The sequence below is a fragment of the Gracilinanus agilis genome, chromosome 4, assembly GCF_016433145.1.
Source record: "Gracilinanus agilis isolate LMUSP501 chromosome 4, AgileGrace, whole genome shotgun sequence".
Classification (NCBI taxonomy): Eukaryota; Metazoa; Chordata; class Mammalia; order Didelphimorphia; family Didelphidae; genus Gracilinanus; species Gracilinanus agilis.
This window is the reverse complement of record NC_058133.1, coordinates 229,392,770-229,418,015: the sequence shown is the minus strand read 5'-3', so window position 1 is coordinate 229,418,015 and position 25,246 is coordinate 229,392,770. Positions and strand designations below refer to the sequence as shown.

Sequence of the window (25,246 nt, the reverse complement as noted above, 5' to 3'; positions counted from 1 at the left end):
AACCTTTTTTTATTAAACATTTTAAAAATGTTTTGACGACTATTTGAATATAAATGCTTTCAGGTGTGATCCTATGTATTTTTTTTTCCAGATGAAGTTTGTCCATAGTTTTCATCAGATTGCTGTTGAAGGCCATAACTCATATCCCCACCCCAAAAAAGATTAAGAAGCTCTTGTGAAGGGTCACTTAAAGAGAAAAGAAGGTAGAGGCAGGGAAACTTGTAAAATTAGACTGAGAAAAGGTTCAGAGTTCTAGCAACTACAGAATTATTATTATACCATTAATAAAAATTAGGAAATTGATAAGAGTAAAGGAGAAAGATGCTGAGTTCAGTTTCAGATGAAAAGTCATAGATTAATGATGTAGATTAATAATATAAACCTTAAAGAAAGTCTTATTAACCTTTCATTTTATGAGTGAATCACTAGGCTCTGGACTGTGACAGGTCACTCAGGAAATAACACAGTTTATTTGGATATACTGAGTTTGAGGTGGCAAAAAATTTCTTACAGATTTTTGAGTCATTTCACTAGGTACTCTCTTGGATTCTTGTGATTCCTAGAATGTACCCCAGAAGGTTGCTAGTTGTTTGGGTATTGGTAAGGGTTGTTACTGTGTGTTAGACTTCATCCCAAGAATTCAATGTTATCTCCATTGTGCATATGAAAAAATTGAGGTAACATACCCAAGGTCACGCACTCACTTTTCCTACTAGAAAGGAAATGAGTAACAGTTGTGCCCTAATTTTATCTTTAGAAAAATAACACAAAATCCAGTTTCCTACATCCAGTTTCCTGACTAAGAGTCAATTTTACTGATTCTATTTTCCAGATTCCTCTGTAATTGAAAAAAAAAAGTTTACAATATCTCTGTGGGCTACAATTAGAATTGTATACCTCACTGAGTTTTTTGTTAAGGAAAACAGATAAAACTCAATCCTTTCTAGATAGAATTTCTGCATATCTGATAAGTTCTCCTAGTTTGGACATGCATTCTTGGGTGTTCAGACCTATCCCATTTATATTACAACAGAATAAAATTCAAGCAAGCCCTTGAAAAAGCAATGTCTATTCCTCAGGATATATCAAACATTTCAGTGAAAATTCTTCAGGATCATTTGTCTAAATCAGCAAACCTGACATGACCTTGGAGGAATCTAAATGAAGCCATGTTTCACCTCCCTGACAGATCAACCCCAAAATGAGAGTAATTCTTGTGAAGATGTTAAAACATTTCAGTGATAGCAACTCAAAAGCAATCAGTATATCTAGAAAGAGAAAATGTAGATATGATGGGAAATCTTGACTTAGAACAAGAAGATTGATGTGCATTCCCTTACTTAATAAAAAGTTATTTTTATAGTTACAAAGAAAGGCACAAATAATATCTAACCCTGTATAGAGTATTTGAATTTATGAGTAACATATGACATGATATCCTATGACAATCTCTCAGACAGCTATCCTTTAGTTCATCTTTATCACCCTGTCACATCCTGCTATACTTTACCTATCTTAATCTACCTACCCCATCTTTTTACTAAGCTACTTCAGAAAAAATATTTTTTAAAAAAATTTATGAGTTAGAAATACCATGCATCATTTGAAACTATGCCCAAAGGGCTATAGAACTGCATACTATGACTCAGCAATACCACTACTAGCTCTGTATCCCAAAGAGATCAAAGAAAGGGTAAAAGGACCAATTTGTGTAAAAAAATATTTATAGGAGCTCTTTTTTGTGGTGGTAAAGAATTGAAAATTAAGGATATACCCATCAATTTAGGAATGACTGAACAAGTTGTGGTATATGATTGTGATTGAATACCATTGTGCTATAAGAAATGATGAGCAGGATGCTTTCAAAAAAAACCTGGAAAGACTTACTTAAACTGAAGCAAAGTAAAGTGAACAGAACCAGAAGAACATTGTAATACAATAACAGCAATGTCATACAGTAATTGATTGTGAATGACCTAGCTATTCTCAGTAATACAGTGACCTAAGACAGTTCCAAAGGACTTATAGGGAAAAAAACTATCTACCTCCAGAGTGATAACTAATATAGTCTGAATGCAGATCAAAACATACTTTTTTTAACTTTATTTTTCTTGGGGGGGTGGGGTTATCTTTGTTTTATCTTACAATATATCTAATATGGAAATATGTTTTGCATGGCTGCACATATGTAATCTATATTTAAATACACGCACATATATAAATTTTCCAAAAGAAAAGAAATATCATCCATCCTGATACTTAAGGATCTTTTTATACACTTAATAGCCATCTATATAATTTAAACATGATCTGAAAGTTTGGAATATAGGATTAAATAAAAGCCACTCACTGAAGTGATTAGAGTAGGAAATCTCATGAATTTGAAGAATTTTAAAATGAGAGGAAGAATCAATCAGTTTCTCCTACCTGTTTAAGTTCTTATATTTAGCTGCAAATGCATGATTTTTTGATAGCCCAGTATCTGCATTAGAGAGGGGGAAAGTAGAAAGCGCACACACACACACACACACACACACACACACACACACACACACACACACACACACACACACACNCACACACACACACACACACACACACACACACACACACACACACACACTTGCATTCAAAAGAAATATAATAGAGGACATTCTGTACATACTAAAAAAATTGAGATTGATTTTCCAAATCTACATCCAGATTGAGTAAAAACTAATAGCTAAGGGCAGCTGGGTAGCTCAGTGGAGTGAGAGTCAGGCCTAGAGACAGGAGGTCCTAGGTTCAAACCCGGCCTCAGCCACTTCCCAGCTGTGTGACCCTGGGCAAGTCACTTGACCCCCATTGCCCACCCTTACCAATCTTCCACCTATGAGACAGTACACCGAAGTACAAGGGTTTAAAAAAAAAAAACTAATAGCTAACATTTATCTAGCAGTTATTCTCTTCCAGGCACTGTGCTAATAAGTACTTTACAATTATTATCTCACTTGATTCTCACAAATCTGATTGATAGATGCTATTATTTTCCCCATTTTACAGACTAGGAAAATGAGGAAAAAAGAAGTTACATGACTTGAGAAGAGTGACATAGCTAGTGTAAGAAAGAATTTGAACTTAGATCTTCCAGACTTTAAGCCTGGCACTCTGTACACTGCATCTCTGAATTAATTGCAATGGACTAGCCTTTCCATATTAGGTCAGTTTCCTTTTATTAATTGTTAGATAGTCTGCATCATCTCATTTTATTTCTATTTAGAATCTGATCTACCAGACTGACCTGAGTAAAGCCTAGCCTTCAATACCTCCACTTCCATGTGTCTCCTTTGGAATCTTATGAGTGTTATAATTGCCTACGGGGATTGAAAGTGTATGAGTAATATACTTACTCATTTACTCCAGAGTGTCTATTAAATGAGAAGAGGAATAGTCTCTCCTCTCCTTACCGCCCCCAGTGCTCTGGGGCCCCTCATAGACACTTAATCTTTAAAGTTATAATTGGGAAAACAGGGAGACCTTCTTGACTGTTCTCAATTTAAAAAAGCAACAGAAAGTGATGACCAGATAAAACTACATGGGCATCTAGGAGAGTATCCAATTCTAAATTGCCCAGTTAGTGTGGACACTAGAAATGAAGACAGAAGATGGAATACTGAATTCAGGAAACAATAACTTGGCCAATTTGGATGGAATTTACATAGAGTATTTACATAGGGGTGGTAAGAAGATGTGACTTGAAATAAGCCTGGAAAGATAATCTGGAGTCAAATTGTGAAGGCTTTAAATGCCAACCTTACAAGTTTGTGTTGGGTTTTTTTGTTTCTTTTCTAGAGCCAATAGGGAGCTACTGAAATTTCTTAAAGAGGGAATAATAATTGTGCCTTTAAAAAGATAATTCTGGCTTCCATGTTCATGTGTCTGTTGTTTCACCTACTCATGCATGTGCATACATACACATACAGATATTCTATTTTCATTTTTACGCCTATTCATATTTTTATTCATCCTTGAAGGGCCTATTCAAGTTCCAGCTTTTCCATAAAACCTTTCATATGCTCATATGAGCTATTTACTTCCTGCCCAAACTTCCCATAGTGATTACAGGTACCAAAATTTTTTTTCACTTAATATTATACTGCAATATTACAGTGCAGTCATTTTAGTTGTGTGATTTCTAAGTGTATAACAGGATTTCCTAGTGCTCAAAGACCATATTGTTTGTTTAAAGGTTTTTGCCACCTTGAAATATAAAGTAGGACTCATTATATGTTAAGTTGAGTTGAATTAAATTAAATGAGAAGAATATCTGAAAGAGATCCAAATCCAGAAAGTAGGAAACAGTAGAAAGTAGCCCTTAACTGTTTTCTCCCCTCGGCTTTTCAGGTTCGTTGTGCTGCTGTCTTTGCCCTTGGCACTTTTGTGGGTAACTCTACAGAGAGGACTGATCACTCTACCACCATTGATCACAATGTGGCTATGATGTTGGCTCAGCTTATCAATGATGGAAGCCCTATGGTTAGGAAGGTAAGTGAACTATAAAAGGATTAGCAAGAATCAAAAGCCTCAGGGAACTCTGCTTTCAGTGACCCACTGGAGATTTGAGATTTGGTGGTCCCATCAGCAGTAACAAAAGGTATTCGCTTTATGCCTGAGTTGTCATATACCCCCTAGTATTCTCTTCTCTGCTTCAAAGGAACAGCCTCAGGGCCATAAAGAAAAAAAAAGGAAAAAGAAAGAGGAAGAAGAGAAAAATCAATCAGCAAAACTAATCAATACTTGGAAAAGGTCTAAAAATTTATGCAATATTGCACTTCAATGGACCTCACACTTCTGGAATGGAGTCTCAGGGTAGGTGAGAGATTCGGAAAGGCTTCCTATAGAATATTTCCCACATGAGTGAAAACCAAAATGCCCAGAGTGGAGAGATAAAGGATTGTTAGGGAGGAAAAGCCAGGATGTGTCACTGGGTCTTTGAATCCACCAGAAGTGTAAGGTATAAGAATGAAAAAGTGAGAAGTGAAGGGGATAAAGGGATTAGGTTATGAAGGACTTTGAATCCCAAACAAATGATTTTATATTTGATCTTGGAAGTGAGTGGAAATGATTTTAGACATAGACCATTCCCTACATGAACTTACTCTTATTTATACCTGCAGTTTTACCATTTTTATTTTGGTTTCCATCTAAACCCACAGAAATAAGTATAGTAGGATAACGGACAAGTATCAAAGACATTAAGTTCTTCTCTCCCAAGCATAATTTTATCTTCCGTAACTAAATACCTGCTTTGAGCCCAAACTGACTAGAAATGTAAGTAGATTTTTCTCAGCCTCAGTTAGGAGACTGCTGTCTCTGCTATGAAGAGAATGCAGGAATCAAAGCAACTGAGTCAGTCAGTCTGGGTCAGAGCCCATTTTTTAGGAATCCAGTTCTAACTTGTTATTTTTCTTAGAAACAAAATATATGCCCCATCCCCCATTATGCTATTTTGTTTTATCTCTGTTGTGATGGCTGAGTTTTACATTAGGAGGCCCTGAATTATAAATTAAATATTAAATATTAATTTGTTACTGGAAACATGAAGTTTGTGGCAGCCTTTAGGAAGGAAGTACACTAGGGGAATAGGGGAAGAAATATGACAACTTCACCAAATAGAGATTTAGTTGTTTTCCCCAACCTCTATGAAGGGACAATAGACTGATGATATGCTTCCAACTTCTTTACTCTCTTCAAGGGCACATATTTGACTCTTCATAATTGTGATAAAGAGACATTCTCAGTACCTCAGATATCAGACCAGTAGGCTAGGATCATCTCCTTTGTTGGTATATGTTTTGTCATTCCTAAATTGATCTAGAAGATGGAGTCTACCTGTTATAAATCATCTTTTCACTGCATCCATGAAACATAGCCAATGAATCAAACACCCTCCCCCTTAAATCAGAATTTTGCCATATCTATATCCTTTTTTTAGCCAAAGAGTTTGTCTCTTTCTAATCCTCAAGATTTTATTCTAAGAAAAGAGAAATATAGTTGTCCTTTCTCATAAAATAAGTAGTGTCCCATTTGAGAAGGGGAAAAGTTTTGGGACTGAGTTTTGAGGGGGGAGGGTGGGATATTATTTCTGTTTGAATAGGCCACTCCTCTACCAATTATAATTTGCAGAGTTTGCTTGGGTACTGAACAGTTAAGTGCTTGGCCATAGTCTTACAGCCAAAGTATCAGTAGTAGAATGTGAACCCCGATCTTCCTGATTTCTGAAGATGTCTATATACCATCCTGACTTTCAATCATCATTTACTGTTATTCTCCCCTAAACTGAATACATTTTATTTTATCAAGTTCATACCTTTAATGTGGGAGCCCTGAAAGAGAAATCTAGTAAATTCACATTATTTCGAACTTTTAATCCATCCTAAGATATATAAAGATATGAACAACCAATGAATATACCAAGAACAGAATTGAAGCTACCTGTTCCTAAATGCCAATGAATTTTTATGCCAGGAAACAAACTTTCATTGCATCAGTGTTTGTGTTTGAGAAAGAGAGCTTTATATTTCCTTCTAACAATAAAAACACAATACTTTGACAATAGCACAGTTAAGTAGGACAAAATAAAAATCATTTTAAAATTACATATCTTTTTGTTTCCATCACCTCCTGTGTGCTAAGCACTATGGTAAACATTACAAATGCAAATAAATCCTTACTTTCAAGGAACTTACACTCTAATGTAGATAAGTACATATGTAAAAATATGTGGAATAAATATAAAGAAGATAATACAAAGTATTTAAGGATGAAAGCACTAAAAGTTGCCACATTAGGAAGGAGTTCATGTTGATAGTGTTTCCTCAGCTGAATCATAAAGGAGAAGATGGATCCTGAAGATGAGGCAAAGAAAAGAGAGTGTATCCTAGGCAAGGTAAAGGAATGCTATAAAGGCAGAAAGATAAACAGCTAACCAACTTTAGGAATAGAGAGAAGGCCAGTTTGGTTGGTGTTTGTGTAATTAGACAGGAAGGAATCAGATGCAAGAGATGTTATGAAGGAAGGCACAGTAAAGTTTGGCCACTGAGCAGATATGTAGCCAAGAGAGAGGGGAAATTTGATACTGAATCTGAGAAACTGGAAAAACAGTAATGCCTTCCACAAAAATAGGGAAGTTTGAAAGGAAAGTGTTTTGGGGGCATGTAATAAATTCTGTATTTGGACTTGTTCAGTTATCTCCAAGATAGCTGGGTTTAAAAGGTATATCTATCAGAGGAGAGGCAGTCTAGATATATAGAAGATCCAGGAGGAAAGCCTGGTCAACAGTGTCATGCAACAGAGAACTCAAGTAAGAAGAGCCCCAAAAGATAGTATCATATATGGCAAGAGTTCATTGATGATTTTGGGAAGAGCAGTCACAATTGAATGATGCAGTAGGAAAACAAATTGTTAAGAGCTAATGAAAGAGTGGGAGCAGAGACTGCTTTTCTAGAAGTTAAGGAGAGAGAGCCCCAGTTCAGACATCTCCTCATTTCTCACCTGGCCATACTACTTTGGAACTTTTCTACCTGATTTCTTCATCATGCCTCAGAGATAAATACCCTTCCCCCCTCTTCCCCACTTTATTAGTTTCCTTTTGGGTCTTGTCTTCCACTATTCAATTATAAGCTCCTTGAGGGGAGGAACTGTCTTTCTGTATTTGTATCCCCAACATTCAGCATTTTGCTTAGCACACAATAGATGCTAATAAATATGTATTAACCATTGACTAGAAGGAAAGTAGAAATATAGGACAATGGCTTGAGGAGATGATAGCTTTTCTGAATGTTTTTAAAGATGAGAAAGACAAGAAGGAATATATAAAGGCAGTAAGAAAGAAACCAACAGGAGAAGTTGAAGATCACAGAGAGAGGCATTGGTTGAGGAGGCAATCTGATGGAAATAATAGTTGGGGGTCTGATTAAGGGTACATGTAGAAGGTTTGCTATTGGCAAAGAGAAAGACTTACCTTACAAGAAATTAGAGGAAAGGAAGAGATCATAGGAAATGAGTCAATAAGTTTTAAGATGAATAGAAGAAAAGAGCAAACTCCCAGAAAATGGCCTTAATAAAATTAAAGAAAAATAATTTTTCCCTATTAAGTTATAAAATAGCCCTCTCTCCACCTCTACCCCACATATAGTTATAGGAAGATATTTAGTTTGTCAGAGGTTGCATTTCACCAGAATTTCATTTTCTCTCACAGAGAGATCCTAGAAGTGACTCCCATTCCTCTAGCATTATATATTCATCATCATTTTTGAGAACAATTGCTATACTACCTACTTCAAAGGATTCTTACAAGGGAAGCACTTGGGCAAATCTCAATGCACCATATTAATGTGAGTTGTTATTAAATTAATTACTCAGAATTCATGTCAAATAAGCTTATTCTTACCAGCCTTTAGCTGGCAGCAAAAATCTTTCAGGCCTTCCAACTTGCCATGCTGTGACATACATAATTAAGACTATCAGTGGAATGGGATCACTTCATGATGTTTGCTTTTTTTTCAATGACAAATTTACTATGATAGAATTTTCCCTTGGCTTTGTGACTGCCAAATTATTTTCTTAAATATTCAGTTATTTCTTGAAGTCTTTGATATAAAGAGCCTATCTTTTGTATGTTTTCCTAAACACAAAGGAAAAAAGTGATGAAAAAAAGTTTGATTAATAACTTAAATGACTAAAGAAGAGTATCACTAGAATGTCTACCTCTTTCAAATTTATATCTCATGTGACTCTTTTCTAAAGTTAGAGATACAGTAAAGAATTTTTATTGATACCAAAATTATTGAATTTTAAAGAACAGTTTAATATTTTAGGGCTTCTCAATTATCTCTTTGGCCCTAGGAATATTAGAAAGTTTTAAGATACACGACACATGCACATATTGTCCCTACAACTTTGTTTTAGATTTGCTTGGTTTAAAAAAATGAATACAATATGTTGATTCTAATTTTTGTCATTTGAGTCAGAGTATTAACAATAAGCATTAGGTTCTGAGGGCTATTCCCTTTTCTACTCTATATTCAAATTATTATCTCCATTTAGAATTTGCAAATTGTGCCCTTCAAAACCTGCCACTAATAAATATGCTCTAAATTAGGCATAATGCCATTGTCTCCTTGGAGATTTGTTCTACTCAGACAACTCTATTATCTCAATAACATTTTAGTTTTCAGAGATTCCTTTTCATGACAGTTGTTACATAGTGTAGCAAAGTTGTTTCCTTTGCAAAGGCCAAGTCTTCTGTTTTCAACTCAAACTGTGCTTTTATGTTTTAATCTTGATTTTGTTTCTAGTTAGTTTCTCAGCTACTTGAGGTCAAGTAGCTAGCCCAGTCTATTGGCTAAATTAGACTGGTTCTACAATGGGAGTTCCTTCCAAGCCAATCATTTAAGCCTCAGATAAGTGTTATTTTCCTTTTCCCTCTCTCTTCAGGAACTGGTGGTAGCTCTGAGTCATCTTGTGGTTCAATATGAGAGCAATTTCTGCACAGTAGCCTTGCAATTCATTGAAGAAGAAAAGAACTACCCTCTGCCTTCTCCAGCTGCCACAGGTATATCTTCATCCTTTGTGTAATTTTGAAAAACTCCAACCTGCCTAGAACTGTGGTTATTCTGAAACAACTACCCTGTTCCAAAACAGCTACCTTCTTATGAGTTGTTTACTCTTACTAAACCCTACTTCAGGAGAATGGTGTATTCAGAGGCTTTTTGGTTATATGTCTAGCTCTGAGTATTCACCAGCTGTTCCATATGCTATTTTCTTTCTTCTCCTTGTTCTCATGTGTTTGGCTTCATTTAGGGAAGAGAAAAAGAATTGCCACTGACCTGCTTATTTTTCCTTATTTAATGTCATTTTAGAAATTGCATAGGGTGAAAAATCTCTAAGGATAACTGCCACAACAAGAACTTGAGGAAGAGAAAATTGAACTCTCCCTGTGATGAGTGATTTAATCATTCCTTTGTCTGAGGCTGTGAATCATGTTAGAAAGCTCTCTTTTCCTTCCATTTGTCCTTCTAACTGCAGATTATAATCATCTTTAACATTTGCATTTCATTCTTAAAAGGATCTCAAAGGACAAGTAAAACTGCCCTTGCTTCTAAAATCTACCTCTCTCTACAGTGAGGATAAACAGCAGTTTTCTACCAGTACCATTGCTTTTAGTAACTGAGAAACAGAAAACAAATAAACTTGTCCAACAAAAACATCCAGTGAAATTTAGAGAGGCAGATTACAACTAGTAGACTTGAACCCAACCAGAACACTAAGGCTGTATACCATGCTGGGTTAAAAAGTGACTCAGAGAAATTAACCTCTACCTTGATCATTAATAGCACTTCCTATAGCATATTTTTCCTTAGAGGTTATCTATCCCAGAAATAAGTATGCCAACTCTTAGTAGATAAGGATAATAGATATCTCTCAGAGCTACAAAATTTGTGGTTTTTTCCATTTTTTATCCTTCTTAATCATTGAGCTTTTTTGCTTTGTTAAAGAGCATTAGACATCAGGTACTTCCCACACTTGAATCCGGCATTTGTTTCTCCAAGAATCTTATATCTCTATAATTGTTGCCACCTGAGAATCCTTAATATCTTTGACCAGTAGAAAATAGACTTCAATGTGTTTAAGTCAACTATTTACCCATTTTTCCCCTTTATTTTTTTTCTTTTCAACTAGAGGGAGGCAGTTTGACACCTGTGCGAGATGGTCCATGTACACCTAGACTTCGCTCAGTCAGCTCCTATGGAAATATTAGAGCAGTTACCACAGCAAGAAGTCTGAACAAGTCTTTGCAGAATCTGAGCTTGACAGAAGAATGTAAGACAGTAGAATTGACTGTGTTGGAAGGGATTTATCTTTACTACTTTTTCTAAATTCATATGGTCCTTCCTATTTACCTTTTCTCTACTAGTCTATTCATGCCATGAAATGCCATCTGCTAACATTTTTACTAGCCAACTACATACATAGTATCTCCCTACCAGTTATTATTGGCTGTTGGCTTTTTCCAGAGTAATTATAGTTAAACTCTAGAATGACCTATGTGTTCAGCAATCAAACAAATCCATCTTGATGACACATTTTAAGTAACAGAGCATAATCCATTTCATCTAACTTATAATTAGTAGATACTAAGTATATACAGTGTTTATTAGGAATGCATTTCTTTTCAAAAGAAGTATACCCTCTGTGTTTGTGTGTGTGTGAGAGAGCTAGTGGGGGGTGAGCAAAGAGGAGGGGGAAAGAGAGAGAGAGAGAGAGAGAGAGAGAGAGAGAGAGAGAGAGAGAGAGAGAGAGAGAGAACATTCTACTGTTAGGTGAGTTACTTTAGAAGATGTCATTGTACAAGACCAAACAATTGGGTCACCAGAGAATAATATTTAACTTTTTCTCCTCTCCTGCCTTGCTTTTGGACAGCTGGAGGCTCTGTTGCATTTTCCCCAGGCAATCTCAGCACTAGTAGTAGTGCAAGCAGCACCTTGGGCAGCCCTGAAAACGAAGAGTACATCCTTTCATTTGAGACAATCGATAAGATGAGAAGAGTCAGCTCTTATTCCTCTCTCAACTCACTTATAGGTAAGCTACATATTTTCTTTGTTTTCTTGAGGGCTGCTTCAATCTCTGAGATTTGTGATTCTGTAATTCTCCAATTTCGTTCTTCACGATTTCTTAAAACTTTGTAGATACTTTCTATGTAGGGCAAAAGCAACCTCTTTTTGCATTATTAGAGTATCGGAATACAAAAATTAAAAAAAAAAAAAAAAAGCAAAAATAGTCTCTTCTCAACATGCTCACAGTCCAGTGCCGGAAAAAACAAGCAAACAACTTATGCAAATGATATGTACAAGATAAATTTGAGATTATCTTGGAGGGAAAACACTAAAGCTAAGGAGGCCTAGGAAAGGTATCTATCTTGTAGGAGGTGGGATTTTAGTTGAGTCTTGAAGTGAACAAGGCAGGCCAGGTAGCAAAGATAAGAAGGGAAAGCATTCCAGGCATCAAGGCAGCCAGACTAAAGGCAAAAAGAAAGATGACATGTCCAGTTTGAGAAACAGAAGAAAAGGCCAATATGTGAGGGGGTTTCAGAGTTTGGAAAGAGGAGTAAAATACAATGAAGTACAAAAAATAAGTTGAAGCTGGGTTAGGTCGTGAAGGAATTGTAAAAACTAAACAGAAGAGTTTATTTTAGCTGAAAGGGGGAAACATATTATACAAAATAATAGTCAGCTTCCATAAAGATATTGACAGTTGAATCTGATATGGTGAGATTTAGTAGGAAATTATTTAAAGTCTTGCACTTGGTTTCAAAAGTATAAGTGAGGGGAAACCATGGATTGACAACAGCAACTGTTCTAAAAAAGGATTTGGGGCCTTTAGTAGATCACAAGCTCAATATGAGTCAGCTGTGTGACATGGCAACCAAAAACAGCCACACATTAAAAAGAGCCCAGCTTCCAGGCATTAGGGAGGTGATAATCCTACTATATACTCTATTCATGTCAGAACTCCTCTGGAGTATTGTATTCAGTTATAGCCACTTAAGAACTTAAGAACACTGATAAGCTGGAGAATGTTCAGAGGATGAAAACCAGACCAGTGAAAGGCCTTAATTAAGTCTGTTACATGAGAAGCAATTAAATGAGCTGGAGATATTTAGCCTAATTTAAAAAAAAAATATTTGTGGGAACATTATAGCACATTGAAGAAATATCATGTAGATGAGTTATTGAAATTATTTTCTTTGGGAAGAAATGGTAGCAATCAATCTAAGGTTGTAGAGTCCAATTTAGGATTTATAAGAGGAAAAACTTTCTAACAAACATCTATGGCTGTCCAAAAGAATCACACTGACAATGCAATATGCAAGAAGAGGCTCATTCTTTACTAGCAATAATAGCTGGGGTCACTAGGCAGAGAGCTGTGCCTGAACCAACCCCTTGGAATTCTCAGCCAAGGGTTTATATAGAAATGTTTGGGGAAGGGGGGTTCATCAGGGTAGTGTCAGGGACAGGTGGTCAGGAAGCATCTGGCAAGGGGGGTTTCAGGGTCAGGGGTCAGGAAACATTTGGCAAGGAGGGTTTCAGGGTTAGGGGTCAGGAAGCATTTGGCAAACATTCATTAAGTAGGCAAACATTGTTAAGGTGGTAAACATAGGTAAACATTCCTCAAGAAGGTAAATATTCATCTGATAAGATAGCTTCAGTTTTAGGCTTATCATAGGGGAAGATAAGGAAGACTGTACTGGGAAACATTGGGGGCTGGGGGTAGCTTGCCCAGGCTAGAAATAATTCAGTAGTCTGTCAGACTAATTTTTAAGTCCAACAGCTTCAGGCAAAAACTTGATGACAACTTGTCAGGTATGTTACAGTGGAGATTCCATCTTGTTTGATTATTCTAAATAGCCCCTGAAAGTCCCTTCAATCCCTCAAATTCTAGATTTTGTTATTAACCTAAAATCAATAGGGAAGTATTATGGTCAGATCTGTACTTGAGGAAAGTCATTCCTACAGTTGTGTAGAGGGAGAACTGTAGTGGGGAAAGATGAGATGGGGAGATGAATTAGGAACCCCTTGTCATAATCTGGTTCAACAGTTCTCAGTATGTGGTCTGGGGACCCATGTGAGTCCTCAGGACTCTTTTAGGGAGGGGCTTATGAAGTAAAAACTAATTTCATGATTATTCTACCTCATTTCATAATAATACTAGTATGGTAAATATTGTTAGATATACCTCTCATAAACAGAAACTCTTTGAGTAGTTCTTAAAACATAAAGGGATCATCTTGCAAACTGAGAACCACTGATCTAGAACAAAGGTGATTAGGGTCTGAACTATAGTGGTGGCAGTTTTGAGTAGTGAAAATGAGTCAAGTACAAGAGATTTTGTCAAGATAAGCATAACAAAATTTGGCAACCAGATAGGTAGACTAAGGGAAAGAGAAGATTTGAGGAGAATACAAAGGTCATAAATTAGAAAAATGATGTTACCTTCCACAGAAGTAGAAAAGTTGCAAGAGGGATGGGTTTTAGGGGGAGGATAATCAATTCTGTTTTGGTCATATTGATTTTGAATTGTTTCTGGGATATCCAGTTTAAAATGTCCAGTAAGCATACTGATGCAATACTAAATAAGGCTCATAAGAGAGGCAGTGAAGAGAGAGAGAGAGAGAGAGAGAGAGAGAGAAATAAAATGGATATATATATAAAAATATTAGGGTTTTATTGAAAGCCATATTGATAATTAAAGCCACGTGCCTGATAAGAGCTAGTTCAAATGCCTCGCCATACCTTCCCACTTGGCTTCTTCAGCAGGAAACAGGAAGTACCAATTCTGTCCTGAGTCTTTATACCTTTATTTATGTAAATTATACTTCCTACCCACCTGTATTATGCAAGAGGAATCATGGGAAATGTAGATTGTAAGAGATCTAAATATCCACAGGAAGTTTAGACCAGAGACCTCAAGATCAGTTCAAGGACCCCCAAATTTCCAATATCATATTCCCCCCTAAAGAGCATGAGAGAGACCAGTCTCCCCGAAAGCTCTTATAAACATAACTAACTTATAAATTACAGAAATTTGGTGATAAAAGAAAAGAGGACAAAAACAATGATCCAATGATTGCTAGCCACATTGACAAAAAGCCAAATAGGGGGCAGTCCCCTTTGGCATAAGTGTGTACATTCAAAACAAATGCATTTAACTCCCCATAGTTCAAGCATCTGAATCCAAAGTTCATTTTGGATATTCATGATGCAGTGTAAATTCTTCAGTCATCTTCATGGTGCCTTCTCCAAACAGGTTCTTGTCTGGATTCTTGGGAGATGGCAAATGTCTTATCCTGAAATTACTCTCAAAAGAATTTAAACTTTACATTATAGATTATAAAACATACATTCCCTTCTGAAGAGAATTATACATTCCCCCCTGAAATCACTCTTAAAAGAGTTTAAATTTTACATTATAGATTATAATACAGACATTCTGAGTATAAAACTTACACACCCCCTGAGGAGAGTTAATAAGACATTCTCCCCTGAAGAGGGTTAAGGCCAACACCCAGATCAACCAAGGATATATGGCTGAGTTTTTAGGGTTCTGTGAAGTCAACCGACAAAAGAAAAAAAAAAGAAAATCCAAAGAAAAAAGAAAAATCAACTTGTGAATGAAATGTGCAAAAAATGTAAGAATAAATAAACTTATAACAGGTCCTTGAATCAAGGCCCAATTAAAGTGATTTAAGCAGTTTACAATTACCCATTCAGGAGCCAGGAATACAGAAAGTTGCCATTCTACATATAAGAGAAATAACAGGACCAAATTTGTGTGCAAGGGAAGTGTCTCTCCCTGGTCTGATTTGCCTGCACCTTCAGGGGGGTGGGGGATAATATAGATGTATATCTTTGAGTCTTTGAGTCATATGAATAGAGGTGTAATCTTCATTAAACCCATAGTAATCCATGGTGATGGAGACACCAGGTGAGGGTGAGGGTGAGAAAGGAAGGAAGAAGGCCCAGGACATGCACAGTTAGAAAGTGTAATATGGATAATGAGCCAACAAAAGAGATTGAGGAGAAGCTGGACAGATATAAAAAGAACAATATCCAGAGAGGAAAGAGCATTCAGGAAAAAAACTTGATCAGTTATCTCACATATGGTAAACAGGTTGAGGAGAAGACTAAGAAAAGATCATCAAAACTGGCAATAAAGAGATCGCATGTAACTTTTGAGAAAAGACATTTAAGTTGAGCAATATGATAAGAAGACAAATTACAAAGAATTGAAGAGTGAGTTAGAGAGAGGAAGTTTGTCCTAGTTGTCAGCTTTTCCCAGAAATTTGGCTGAGAAAGAAAGGTGAGATACAAGACAATTGTCTTAAGAGGATCATAGGACCTTTTGACAGCTTTTAAAAATAGAGGAGGTGTGTAAAAAAGCTAATAGATAAGAGGTTGGATAATGGAATATTTTAATCTTATAGAGAAACTAAGAGTGTGGTCAATGGCATATGTAGAGGGTTTGGCATTAGCAAAGAAAACTACTACTTCACTGTCAAAAGACTATTAAAGGGGGGCAGCTGGGTAGCTCAGTGGATTGAGAGCCAGGCCTAGAGACGGGAGGCCCTAGGTTCAAATCCGGCCTCAGACACTTCCCAGCTGTGTGACTCTGGGCAAGTCACTTGGCCCCCATTGCCCACCCTTACCACTCTTCTGCCTTGGAACCAATACACAGTATTGACTCTAAGATGGAAGGTAAGGGTTTAAAAAAAAAAATAAATAAAAAAAATAAAAAAAATAAAAAAAATAAAAAGACTATTAAAGTATGATATCGAAAGGTTTTTAAGTAGAAAAAAAGGAAGAGTCATGTCCTATGACTTCATTTTTCTCAGCTTAGAGAGAGGAGAAAGGAGATTATATGGGAAGCTTAAGAGGAATTTTTAATAATTATTAAATAAAATGGTAGAAATTCTTCAAAACATAATAGCATCTACCAAAAACCTAGTAAAATATGACTTAGTTTCTAGAATTATAAGCCAGAAATTTGAAATCTTTCATGGGCTGGTAGATAATAAATCCCCATAGCAAAAATGTTGACATGAAAATATTCTGGACACATTAACCAATGAACTGTAATGGAATTATAGTTATCACATTATTATCACAGGTCAAACTGTAGCCCATAATTGTCCAGACATAGTAATGATGCATAAAAACTTAACTACAGCATTGTTAAAAGATGTCACTATACCAAATAGACTAAGTTACATGAAACAAAAAGTTTTCAAAATATAGAGACTATATAGAGGATATCAATTTCATGTGGAAAGAGGAAGAAGAGTGTTGTTAGTTTAAAGTGGCATTGTAATATATATGTTTCAGCAGATCTTCAGAAGATTGACTTATAATCTATTAAATTATGAAAAGCAGTTCTTTTATCCATTTTAAAGAATGTTTATCTGAACCTCATTCAAAAAAATGAGGCCAAAAAAAATAAAATAAAAACAAAATAAAAACAAAAAAATGAGGCCAAGATAATAATAATATTGATAACTCCCTCAAAATACAACTTGTCATCCAGGTTGTAAAGAGGTAAGAGATGGGCAATAAACAAGAAGGTACTACCATCCAGGATTTCTAGTGAAGATTTTATATGCCCTGGAAAAAATATATTTTATTTATATTTATATATATTCTGAAGCTGGGTCATAGTTGTGAAGACCTAACAATAATCCTGAAATTCTGACCATTTTAGGTCCTGGTGATATTATCAACTAGCTTAGCATTCCACTCCATTTGGGATGAAATGGCTTCTATGAATCCAAGAAATAGATGGAATGCAAATAGTCATGATAATCTGTTTCATACAGTAGGAAATCAAATAATACTCCTTTGTGTTTTGATACAACTTGAAGTCCAGATAGATTGGAACAAATCAGAAACACCAATATCCCACCTGTTAGAAATGGTTTGATTCTGATGACTCTGACCACTAAGTAAAACCATGAATATGTGAAATAGAGTAAAGAAATAAATGCTTTCATTCTGTGCCACAACTATATCATATCAAAGTGAAAACAGATCTCACAGTTATATGCAAAGACTTTAAAACTGCTTTTTATCCACAATTCCCTCAGTTCCAAGTTGATAGTGCAAATCAGTTATAAGAAACAGCTTCACTCTTAAACCTAGCTTAGACAAAATAAAAGATTAAATCAAAAGGCTGGTTATGCAAAATTTTCCATTCTTTCAAGCTCCAGGAAATTATATCTATTACCAAAGTTCATGCTTAAAACAAATGATTTTGCAAGGGAAATGGGCATACTTAGCTGAGGATTTTTACCAAAATAGTTTTTTTTTTTTTAATTTGTATCTGTTCTTATCATGCACAAATACATTTTCCCACAGTACTTGACAGAAAGCATTAAAACATTTCAGGTCCTTCATATAATAGTATATAGAGCTGTTGCCATAGAGAAACATAGGAGAAAAGATAAAGGTATCAAATAATACTTCTTAGGAGAAATGTTAAACCCCACCAAGGCAAAAGCAACTTGAGAGATATTAAGACACTGAAAGAAGACATCAGTATCTAGCTCATACTAATAGTAGAAAATGACCTAACAACCAATTAAAGGCAATGGAAAAAAAACATACAGAGTGAAATGCAGAATGCAAGATATCACATTCTCCATTCCTTTACATTGAAATCTGAAATTAAAAAAATAAAAAGGTAAAGAGGATCAAAATTAACAATTTAACATCAATCAAAACTATTGATGCTTGAAAATTAAAGAAATCAGAGGCAAAATAATACCTGTGAAAAAGGAAAACATCGTAAATTTTAGTCATCTGAGTCTAAGATAAGAATTCTCCAAAAATAGATTAGACTGCTACCAAAGATGCTGACCTCTTCCTCTCTGGAGATCTGCTGCCAAAGCTTAAATGACCATTTGTCAAGTTTTTTGTGTAACCAATTCCTTTTCTAACCCATTGAAGTCTTTTTAATACATAATGTACCTGAAATTCCATTTGTAGTTTAAAAAAATTAGAAAACCATGTTTTGTAAGTCAGCATTATAAAATTTCCCAGAAGCTCCTAGGTATAGATCCCAGCCAGGCTAGCCCCTAGCTCTAAGGTCCATTAACATAGATCAGCTTTTGGTCTTATTGAATAGGAAAGAAGAAAGTGAAAGCATTGGGTTGGACTAGATCTGTAATGGCAAACCTGTGGCACACGTGCCATGCCAGAGATGGCATACATAGACCTCTCTTTCGGCACACATGCCAAGGACCCAGTATACCAGTCCCTGTAGCACAGAGTTTGCCAGAGTTCCTAACTAGAAAGCTTGAATGAGACACGGCTGGACTGCTCCCCTCCCTGTTTTCCCAGTAAGAGTTGGTAAACTGGTTTCTTCAAGACAGCATCCCTTGACAAGATTGCCTCACTCCTTTCAGAATACAATGGCCTCCTAATAATCTCTGTCCTGAGTGAAACAGAAGCAACTTGTCTTTACTATTAGAAGCAATCAGTCTTTACTATACAAAAGATTTTTGGGATTTGGGGATGTGTCTTTTGAGTTTATATTTTAAAATGTTCAAAACTAGTGTCTAGTGATTTAGGGATAAGTTTTATGAACCTGAGGCTAGGCTAATAGCCTCTTCCCTATTCTATAACCCCCTTCCCCAATTTCTTTCATTGGCAACCCTTAGCTGTTTTAGTCTGTTCAATTTGCATTCAAATGAATCCCTTGCCTGAGGAAAAATACTGGCTTGTCCAGGTAGCCATCTCCCAATCAGCCCTGCATCCAGATTAAAACCTGACTTAAACCCTTTACCTTTTGTTAAAAAAAGGTTAATTTGGAGGATGCTTCAGGAAGGCTGGAACTGATGGGGTGAATGTGTCAGGATGATGTCATTTAAACCTGAGAGTTATATTTTGCTATAAATAAGGGGTTTTCCTGTAAGCTGGAGATTTTTTTGCTTTTTTTTTTTTATGATCACCTTTTTCTCCCTTTCTCCCTCAACAAAGCTTTGTATTTGAAATGGTTTCTGGTTCCTTGAATAGTGACTAAAGAGGATGTACTTTGAAATTTTCAAGATCCCCTCAATTTCCACTTTGAAGGGGAGGTAGGTTTGAGGGGATCATAGCTCACATAACTAGAGGAGAGCAGAGTAGAGTGCTTGTGCCCCTTGCCTCAACCTCTGCCTCCTCTGCCTCTGCCCCTGACTATCACCCCACCCTCCCTGCAGCAGTCCAATGGGAGTGCTTCCTCCCTCCACTGAGTGGAGTAAGAGGAAGAAGCAATGTGAGCCTGGCACTCAGTGGGGGGAGGCATGGACTCGGCATTTGGTCTGGGGAGTGGGGTGGGAGCAAGGCCTGGCAATCTATCTCCAAAAGGTTTCCTATCTCTGCACTAGATTATCTCTGAAGTCCTTCCCAGTTTAAAACTCTGGTCATACTGCTAGTGTCTGAGCCAGAACTGAAACTAGTTTTCTAACCATGTCTGTTGTGCTTACCACTTTACCACTATTGCTTTGTGCAGATGAGTCTGCCTCTCTCTGGGTATACAGCCTAATAGACTGAACCAGTGTTCTACTTGGCATTGTAATAATTAGTTTCATTCCTTGATCTTAACACTGGACTCAGTCACCTTGCCTTTTTGTTTTGTTTTGTTTTGTTTTGTTTTGTTTTTTTAAAGAGAAGTGCAGAGTTTCAGACCTTTGATTTAGTTAGTATTGGGAACTCCCAATGAGGAAACTTCTTCTACCAGAGCAAAATGGCACCTAATCTATGAGTATAAGAGAAGTTCATTGACTGACACAGTTATTGTCACATTCTATGGACATTAACAGATGATCTGAGGATTACTCAGTTTCTTCATATATAAACTAAAAGGGTGAAAATTTTCCTGTGGCAGTCCAATACACTGCCATTAATGAAAGATTTGATTCTCTCCTTCTTAGTCACCAGAACCCTTTTTATATGGTGACCAACCAACATTTATTTGGAAATGTTTGTTGAAGTCTTCTGCCTTTCCATTAGTCAGCATTTGGTCAATAAATTAAACTCCCTGCTAAAGAGGGAAAGTTGGAAAATTATTTTTCCCATCCTTTGTATTTCAGTTCAGATTTTAAAGCTTGTTCATCTATACATATAGCTATACAGCTATGATTTTTCAACTGAATCTACATGCAAATTTATACAGATATTTAATGAAGCAACTATATATACATATATATGTTTATATATGTATGTGTATATATATATATATACATATATATATATATATATTCCACAAGATTTCAATCCAGACAGTTTCAAACAGGTAGTAGCAAATCCTATTATATCCATTATCCCTAACCTGTTTTCCTTTTGGAGGGAAAAAAAATCTGATACTATTACTGTGTATCCATTGATTCCCTAAGCATCCTGTAACAAATGCTGACCTGTCCTGAATCCATGTTATTAAAGCTAATTTATAAACCTCTGCCAAATGAATTTTCTGGTAACTAGGGAAAAGAAACAATCACTGCTCAGAAAGATATTGCTTTCTCCTGTAGAAAACTAAAACACAAACCAGGGAGATTGAAGATTGCTATAAAATGAAAATCCCAGTGTCCTTTGGAAAATACTGACTTTCTGGAATAAGGTGCCTTTATATATGATGCATGCATTAGAGAATTGTTTGACCATAGTAAACAGTTCAAATAGGAAAAAACTTGTAGGTTGGACAGAAATAATGGAATAAGACTGATATGTAAACAAAATCCTGTCAACTTCACTTCATGATCCTCAGCACTAATTCAAAAATAAAATATCAACCTTGCTCTCTCACTATACTGATAGTGAAACTTGATATTTTAACCTAAGATAAGAAATTAAGATAATACAAAAAGCTAGAAGGCATAGAATTTAGCCACTCTTTGCCTCACTAAGTAAGCTGTAACCTTGTCAGTTCTTTTTCCCCAATCCTTCCTAACTTCTCTCTTTGCTGAAACTTAAAACCTCTGATCATTTCTTCCTCACTGAATCCAATTATTTGAGCATTTGTGCTGGAGAAAACTACCCTTTTATCTGTGGTTCAGATAAGCTTTAGAACAGTTGGTGGGAAATGTCCAAAAATGAGCTAGAGATAAGGGAAGAAAACTTAAGAAAACAAAGTGGCTACTCTCCAAAGCTTGCCTCATTCATATTCAATCAGATAGACCTCATATCCACCTGTAAATAGCCTGTGCTTATATAAGTGTTTAAAATTCATAACCTAGACAGAATTCCATTACCTTCAGCCTTTGCCTGTTTAAAGTCTTTTTTTTTTTTTCCATTTCTACCAATGAATAGCAATCTCTCTGGCCTAGTTCACTGAATGTGCTAAGAAAGGTTTTCAAAATCTTGGCACCCTGGAACATCCCATCAAACTCATCATTCCTTCTTTCTCCACATACCCCTTCCCCCAACCTCCAACAAAACAAGTTCAAGTAGGCTTCTTATTTCTACTAGTTGCACTGTTCCCTATTCCCTGGGTCACTTAGGCCTTACACCTGCAAGTCAGATTTTTTTTTACTCCTCTCCTTTATTCTCCATACCCAATCACCACATCCTACTTTGATGCTTCAGTCCCATCCTTTCCATTCCCAATGTTAAAATTCAGGTCCTTAACACATTGATCTAGTAACTTGTCTCCCACCTCCAATCACTACTACTCCTTCAAATATCTCTCCTATACAACACTACCAAATAAAACTTCCTACAAACAACTTCACATACTACTTTTCTACACCAAAACCTTCAATGGTTCACCATTGTTTATAGCCTAATGCTCATAACTTGGCAAAAAGACCTTCCACAGTATAACCTCCCACAATTTTATCTACCTGTAACCCCCTAGACAGTCTTTCGATGAATATACATCATTTTTCCCCTTTGTATCTGTTGACATCTTATTTATGCTTCAAGGCCCACGTCAGTTCCTGCTTCTTCTTTGAAACTGTTTCTGACTGTCCCAAATCCTCTATCCTCTCTTTCCTTCTTCTAAACTGCTTTATCACTTTATCATTTGACTTTGAGCTGTTGAAATCCAAAAGGCCCACCATTCCCCATTCTTCTTGCCTCCATTCACATTCTTTCCTCCTCTCCTCATAAAAGAGAAAGTCAGACTAAAATCAGGGAAATTATAGAACTCCCATATCCATAATTTTTTTCCTAGAAATAAAAGATGCATTTCTTATCTTATTTTAACATCAACATGTATATAAAAGAAACAATGATGATTGTACCTTTTTTTTTTTTGGCTTTTCAAACTTCCATGGGGAACCTTTTAATAAGGAGAGACCTTATACTATGTCAATGCCAAGCCTTTCTACAATGCTAGAGTCTCTATAATTGTGGGTTCTAAATTACTGGCTTATTTTGCTTTGGGTATAAAAGGTGTTGGTTTCTAGTTTCTGGAGGAAGAGGGATACTTATTCACCAAGGAGGAATATAACCACTGCAGAATATTTGAAGGGAAGATTTAACAGCCCATTAATCTGATCCCTTCATGTCGGAAAAGAGTACTGAGAAAATGAACAACATTGTTTTCCGATGCCACAAGATTAATTGTGTTTTTATAGCAAAAATCCATGATTAATGACCATCATTAAGTGTGTCATTTTGAAACTGAAGATTTTTGCTAGAAAGATTATGTGAGGCACGTTGGCTGTCCATGATTAGAGAGAATAGAAAGCACTCTATTCCCCATGTGAACAATTTCATTCCTTTATGTATTGAAGGAGGACAGTAGTTCCCAGCAGGCAGCAAATGGTAACGGAAAGTGAACTCTGTCAGACATCATCCCTTTCTCCTAAAGAACTGATTTGAAGTAAAATATGTATTAGCCTATGAACAAGAGGAAGCAAATCTATGTTCCTTAAAATCTAGGCCCTGGGAGGTAATAGCAAAATGCAATGAACAAAAGCCAAAATTCACAACTTTCCAAAAGGTTGTCTAGACAGGAGAAGAGCCTACCTTTTCACTCTGTCTCATTGAAGCAGAAAATATCCAAAATAAAGATCCCTATCTCAAAGAGAAACATTGTAAATTCTTTTGAGGAATTAAAAACCCCTTCATTAGGACTATTGGTTTAGAACTGAAAAGGACCTCAGAGGTCATCTAATCCAATCTCTTCACTTTATAGATTAAGAAACTGATGCCCAGATAAGGACTATGATGTGTCCAAAGTCAGTCAACAGTAAATGGCAGTTGGGTTTTAAACTGAGATCTCTGATCAACCCAGCACTCTTTCTTCCATACCATGCTCCCTCTCTAATAGATTTATAGGGAGTCTATCATCAGTTGAAACTGAGTCCTCCATTTTTTCACAAAAATAATGTATAGACTCCTCACACTTCCCTGAATTCATAGGTAGCCATCAATATATGTTTCAGATTCAACTGGCTGGAAGGGTTCTGACCACAGTTCTTAAATATATTTCTTAAAGACATCCAGTAGATCTTTTATCACTTTCAGTCTAATGATGGAAATATGTTCTCAAAACTTCAAGATCACTTGGAGGTTTCAAGTACTTCCAGATACAGAAGCCCTTTTTCAATATCTAGCAGCTCAAATCCCCATCCTAATTTCCTGTTGTTTTTTTTCTTGTGTGAGGCAGCTTTCAAGAATGCTTGCCACCTCTAGGATAGTTTAGAGTTGGTTATGTCTAGCTCCCAATCTGTGTTGCTACTGCTTTGATGTATTGTGTGAATTGCATCTCTTTTTGGAAACACCATATTTTAAATCATGGTAGCTGCTATAACTGACTTGGGGAGTGGGATTCTTGAAGCCAAAAAAAAAAAAAAAAAAAAGATAAAGATACTTGTTCCTTTTTATTATTCCCATTTATATTATATTATAATGAACAGCTATGCCTATCACTGTAGTCAAGGAAAATGACTTAAAAATCAAAATTATCTATGTTGTACTAATGATTGCAACTGAATTGATCATGAGCTCTGCCATAGCAAAGAAAGCCAGGATATTCTGCAAGAAAAGTCAATGATTTCTAGTGGTTAATAAAACTATACTGTCTCTCCCCCATCATGGTGTCATTAAATTTTTTTGAAGTCTGCTTTTCAGACTGATTTTTTTTATTTCCATCAATAGTGCCCATTTTAAACTTGCTTATTTATATATACCCAGTCATAGGGTTAGTTGGAAGGGACCTCAGAGATCATCTAATCTATCCTTCTCATTTTACCAATCTGATGATTCAATCCATCTCTTACTTTTTTCTTCACTCTCCCACATTTTATCATCGTATTCATTATGGGAAGTCAAACTGAGATTATTATCATATGGGCTATCCCTAACCTTAAAGCATTTTCACTGCTACAACAACACAGGCTTACAACATGCTGCTTCAGATGCGTCACTGAGCTGAATCAGGACTATATAAACCACACTTTCATTTTCAAGAAGGAAGGAAGGGAGGGGGAGAGAGAGAGAGAGAGAAAGAGAGAGGGAGGGAGGAAGAAAGGGAGGGAGGGAGGAATGAAGAAAGGAAGGAAGGAAGGAAGGAAGGAAGGAAGGAAGGAAGGAAGGAGAGTAAATCATGCAGTGATTTTGGGTAAATTATTTTCAATATAACTTAGTATCATCTTAAAAGTAGGATGAAATCCCTCAATATTTCTTCACTAACCAAAGCCCAAATTGATATTAAATCCAGTCCT

The 25,246-nt window shown here is 36.1% G+C and overlaps 1 protein-coding gene across 2 annotated transcripts in view; it reads left to right on the top strand.

Annotated features, from left to right (window-relative positions):
- RPTOR (regulatory associated protein of MTOR complex 1) overlaps positions 1-25,246 on the top strand; it is a 547,237-nt gene that overhangs the window by 411,647 nt on the left and 110,344 nt on the right. Inside the window, exons 17-20 of one of the 2 annotated variants that reach the window (XM_044676204.1) lie at positions 4,384-4,524; positions 9,478-9,595; positions 10,723-10,863; positions 11,464-11,622. In XM_044676204.1, coding sequence (XP_044532139.1) covers positions 4,384-4,524; positions 9,478-9,595; positions 10,723-10,863; positions 11,464-11,622 — 559 coding nt within the window. The remainder of the gene's footprint in view (positions 1-4,383; positions 4,525-9,477; positions 9,596-10,722; positions 10,864-11,463; positions 11,623-25,246) is intronic. The other variant, XM_044676205.1, reaches the window with a different exon arrangement.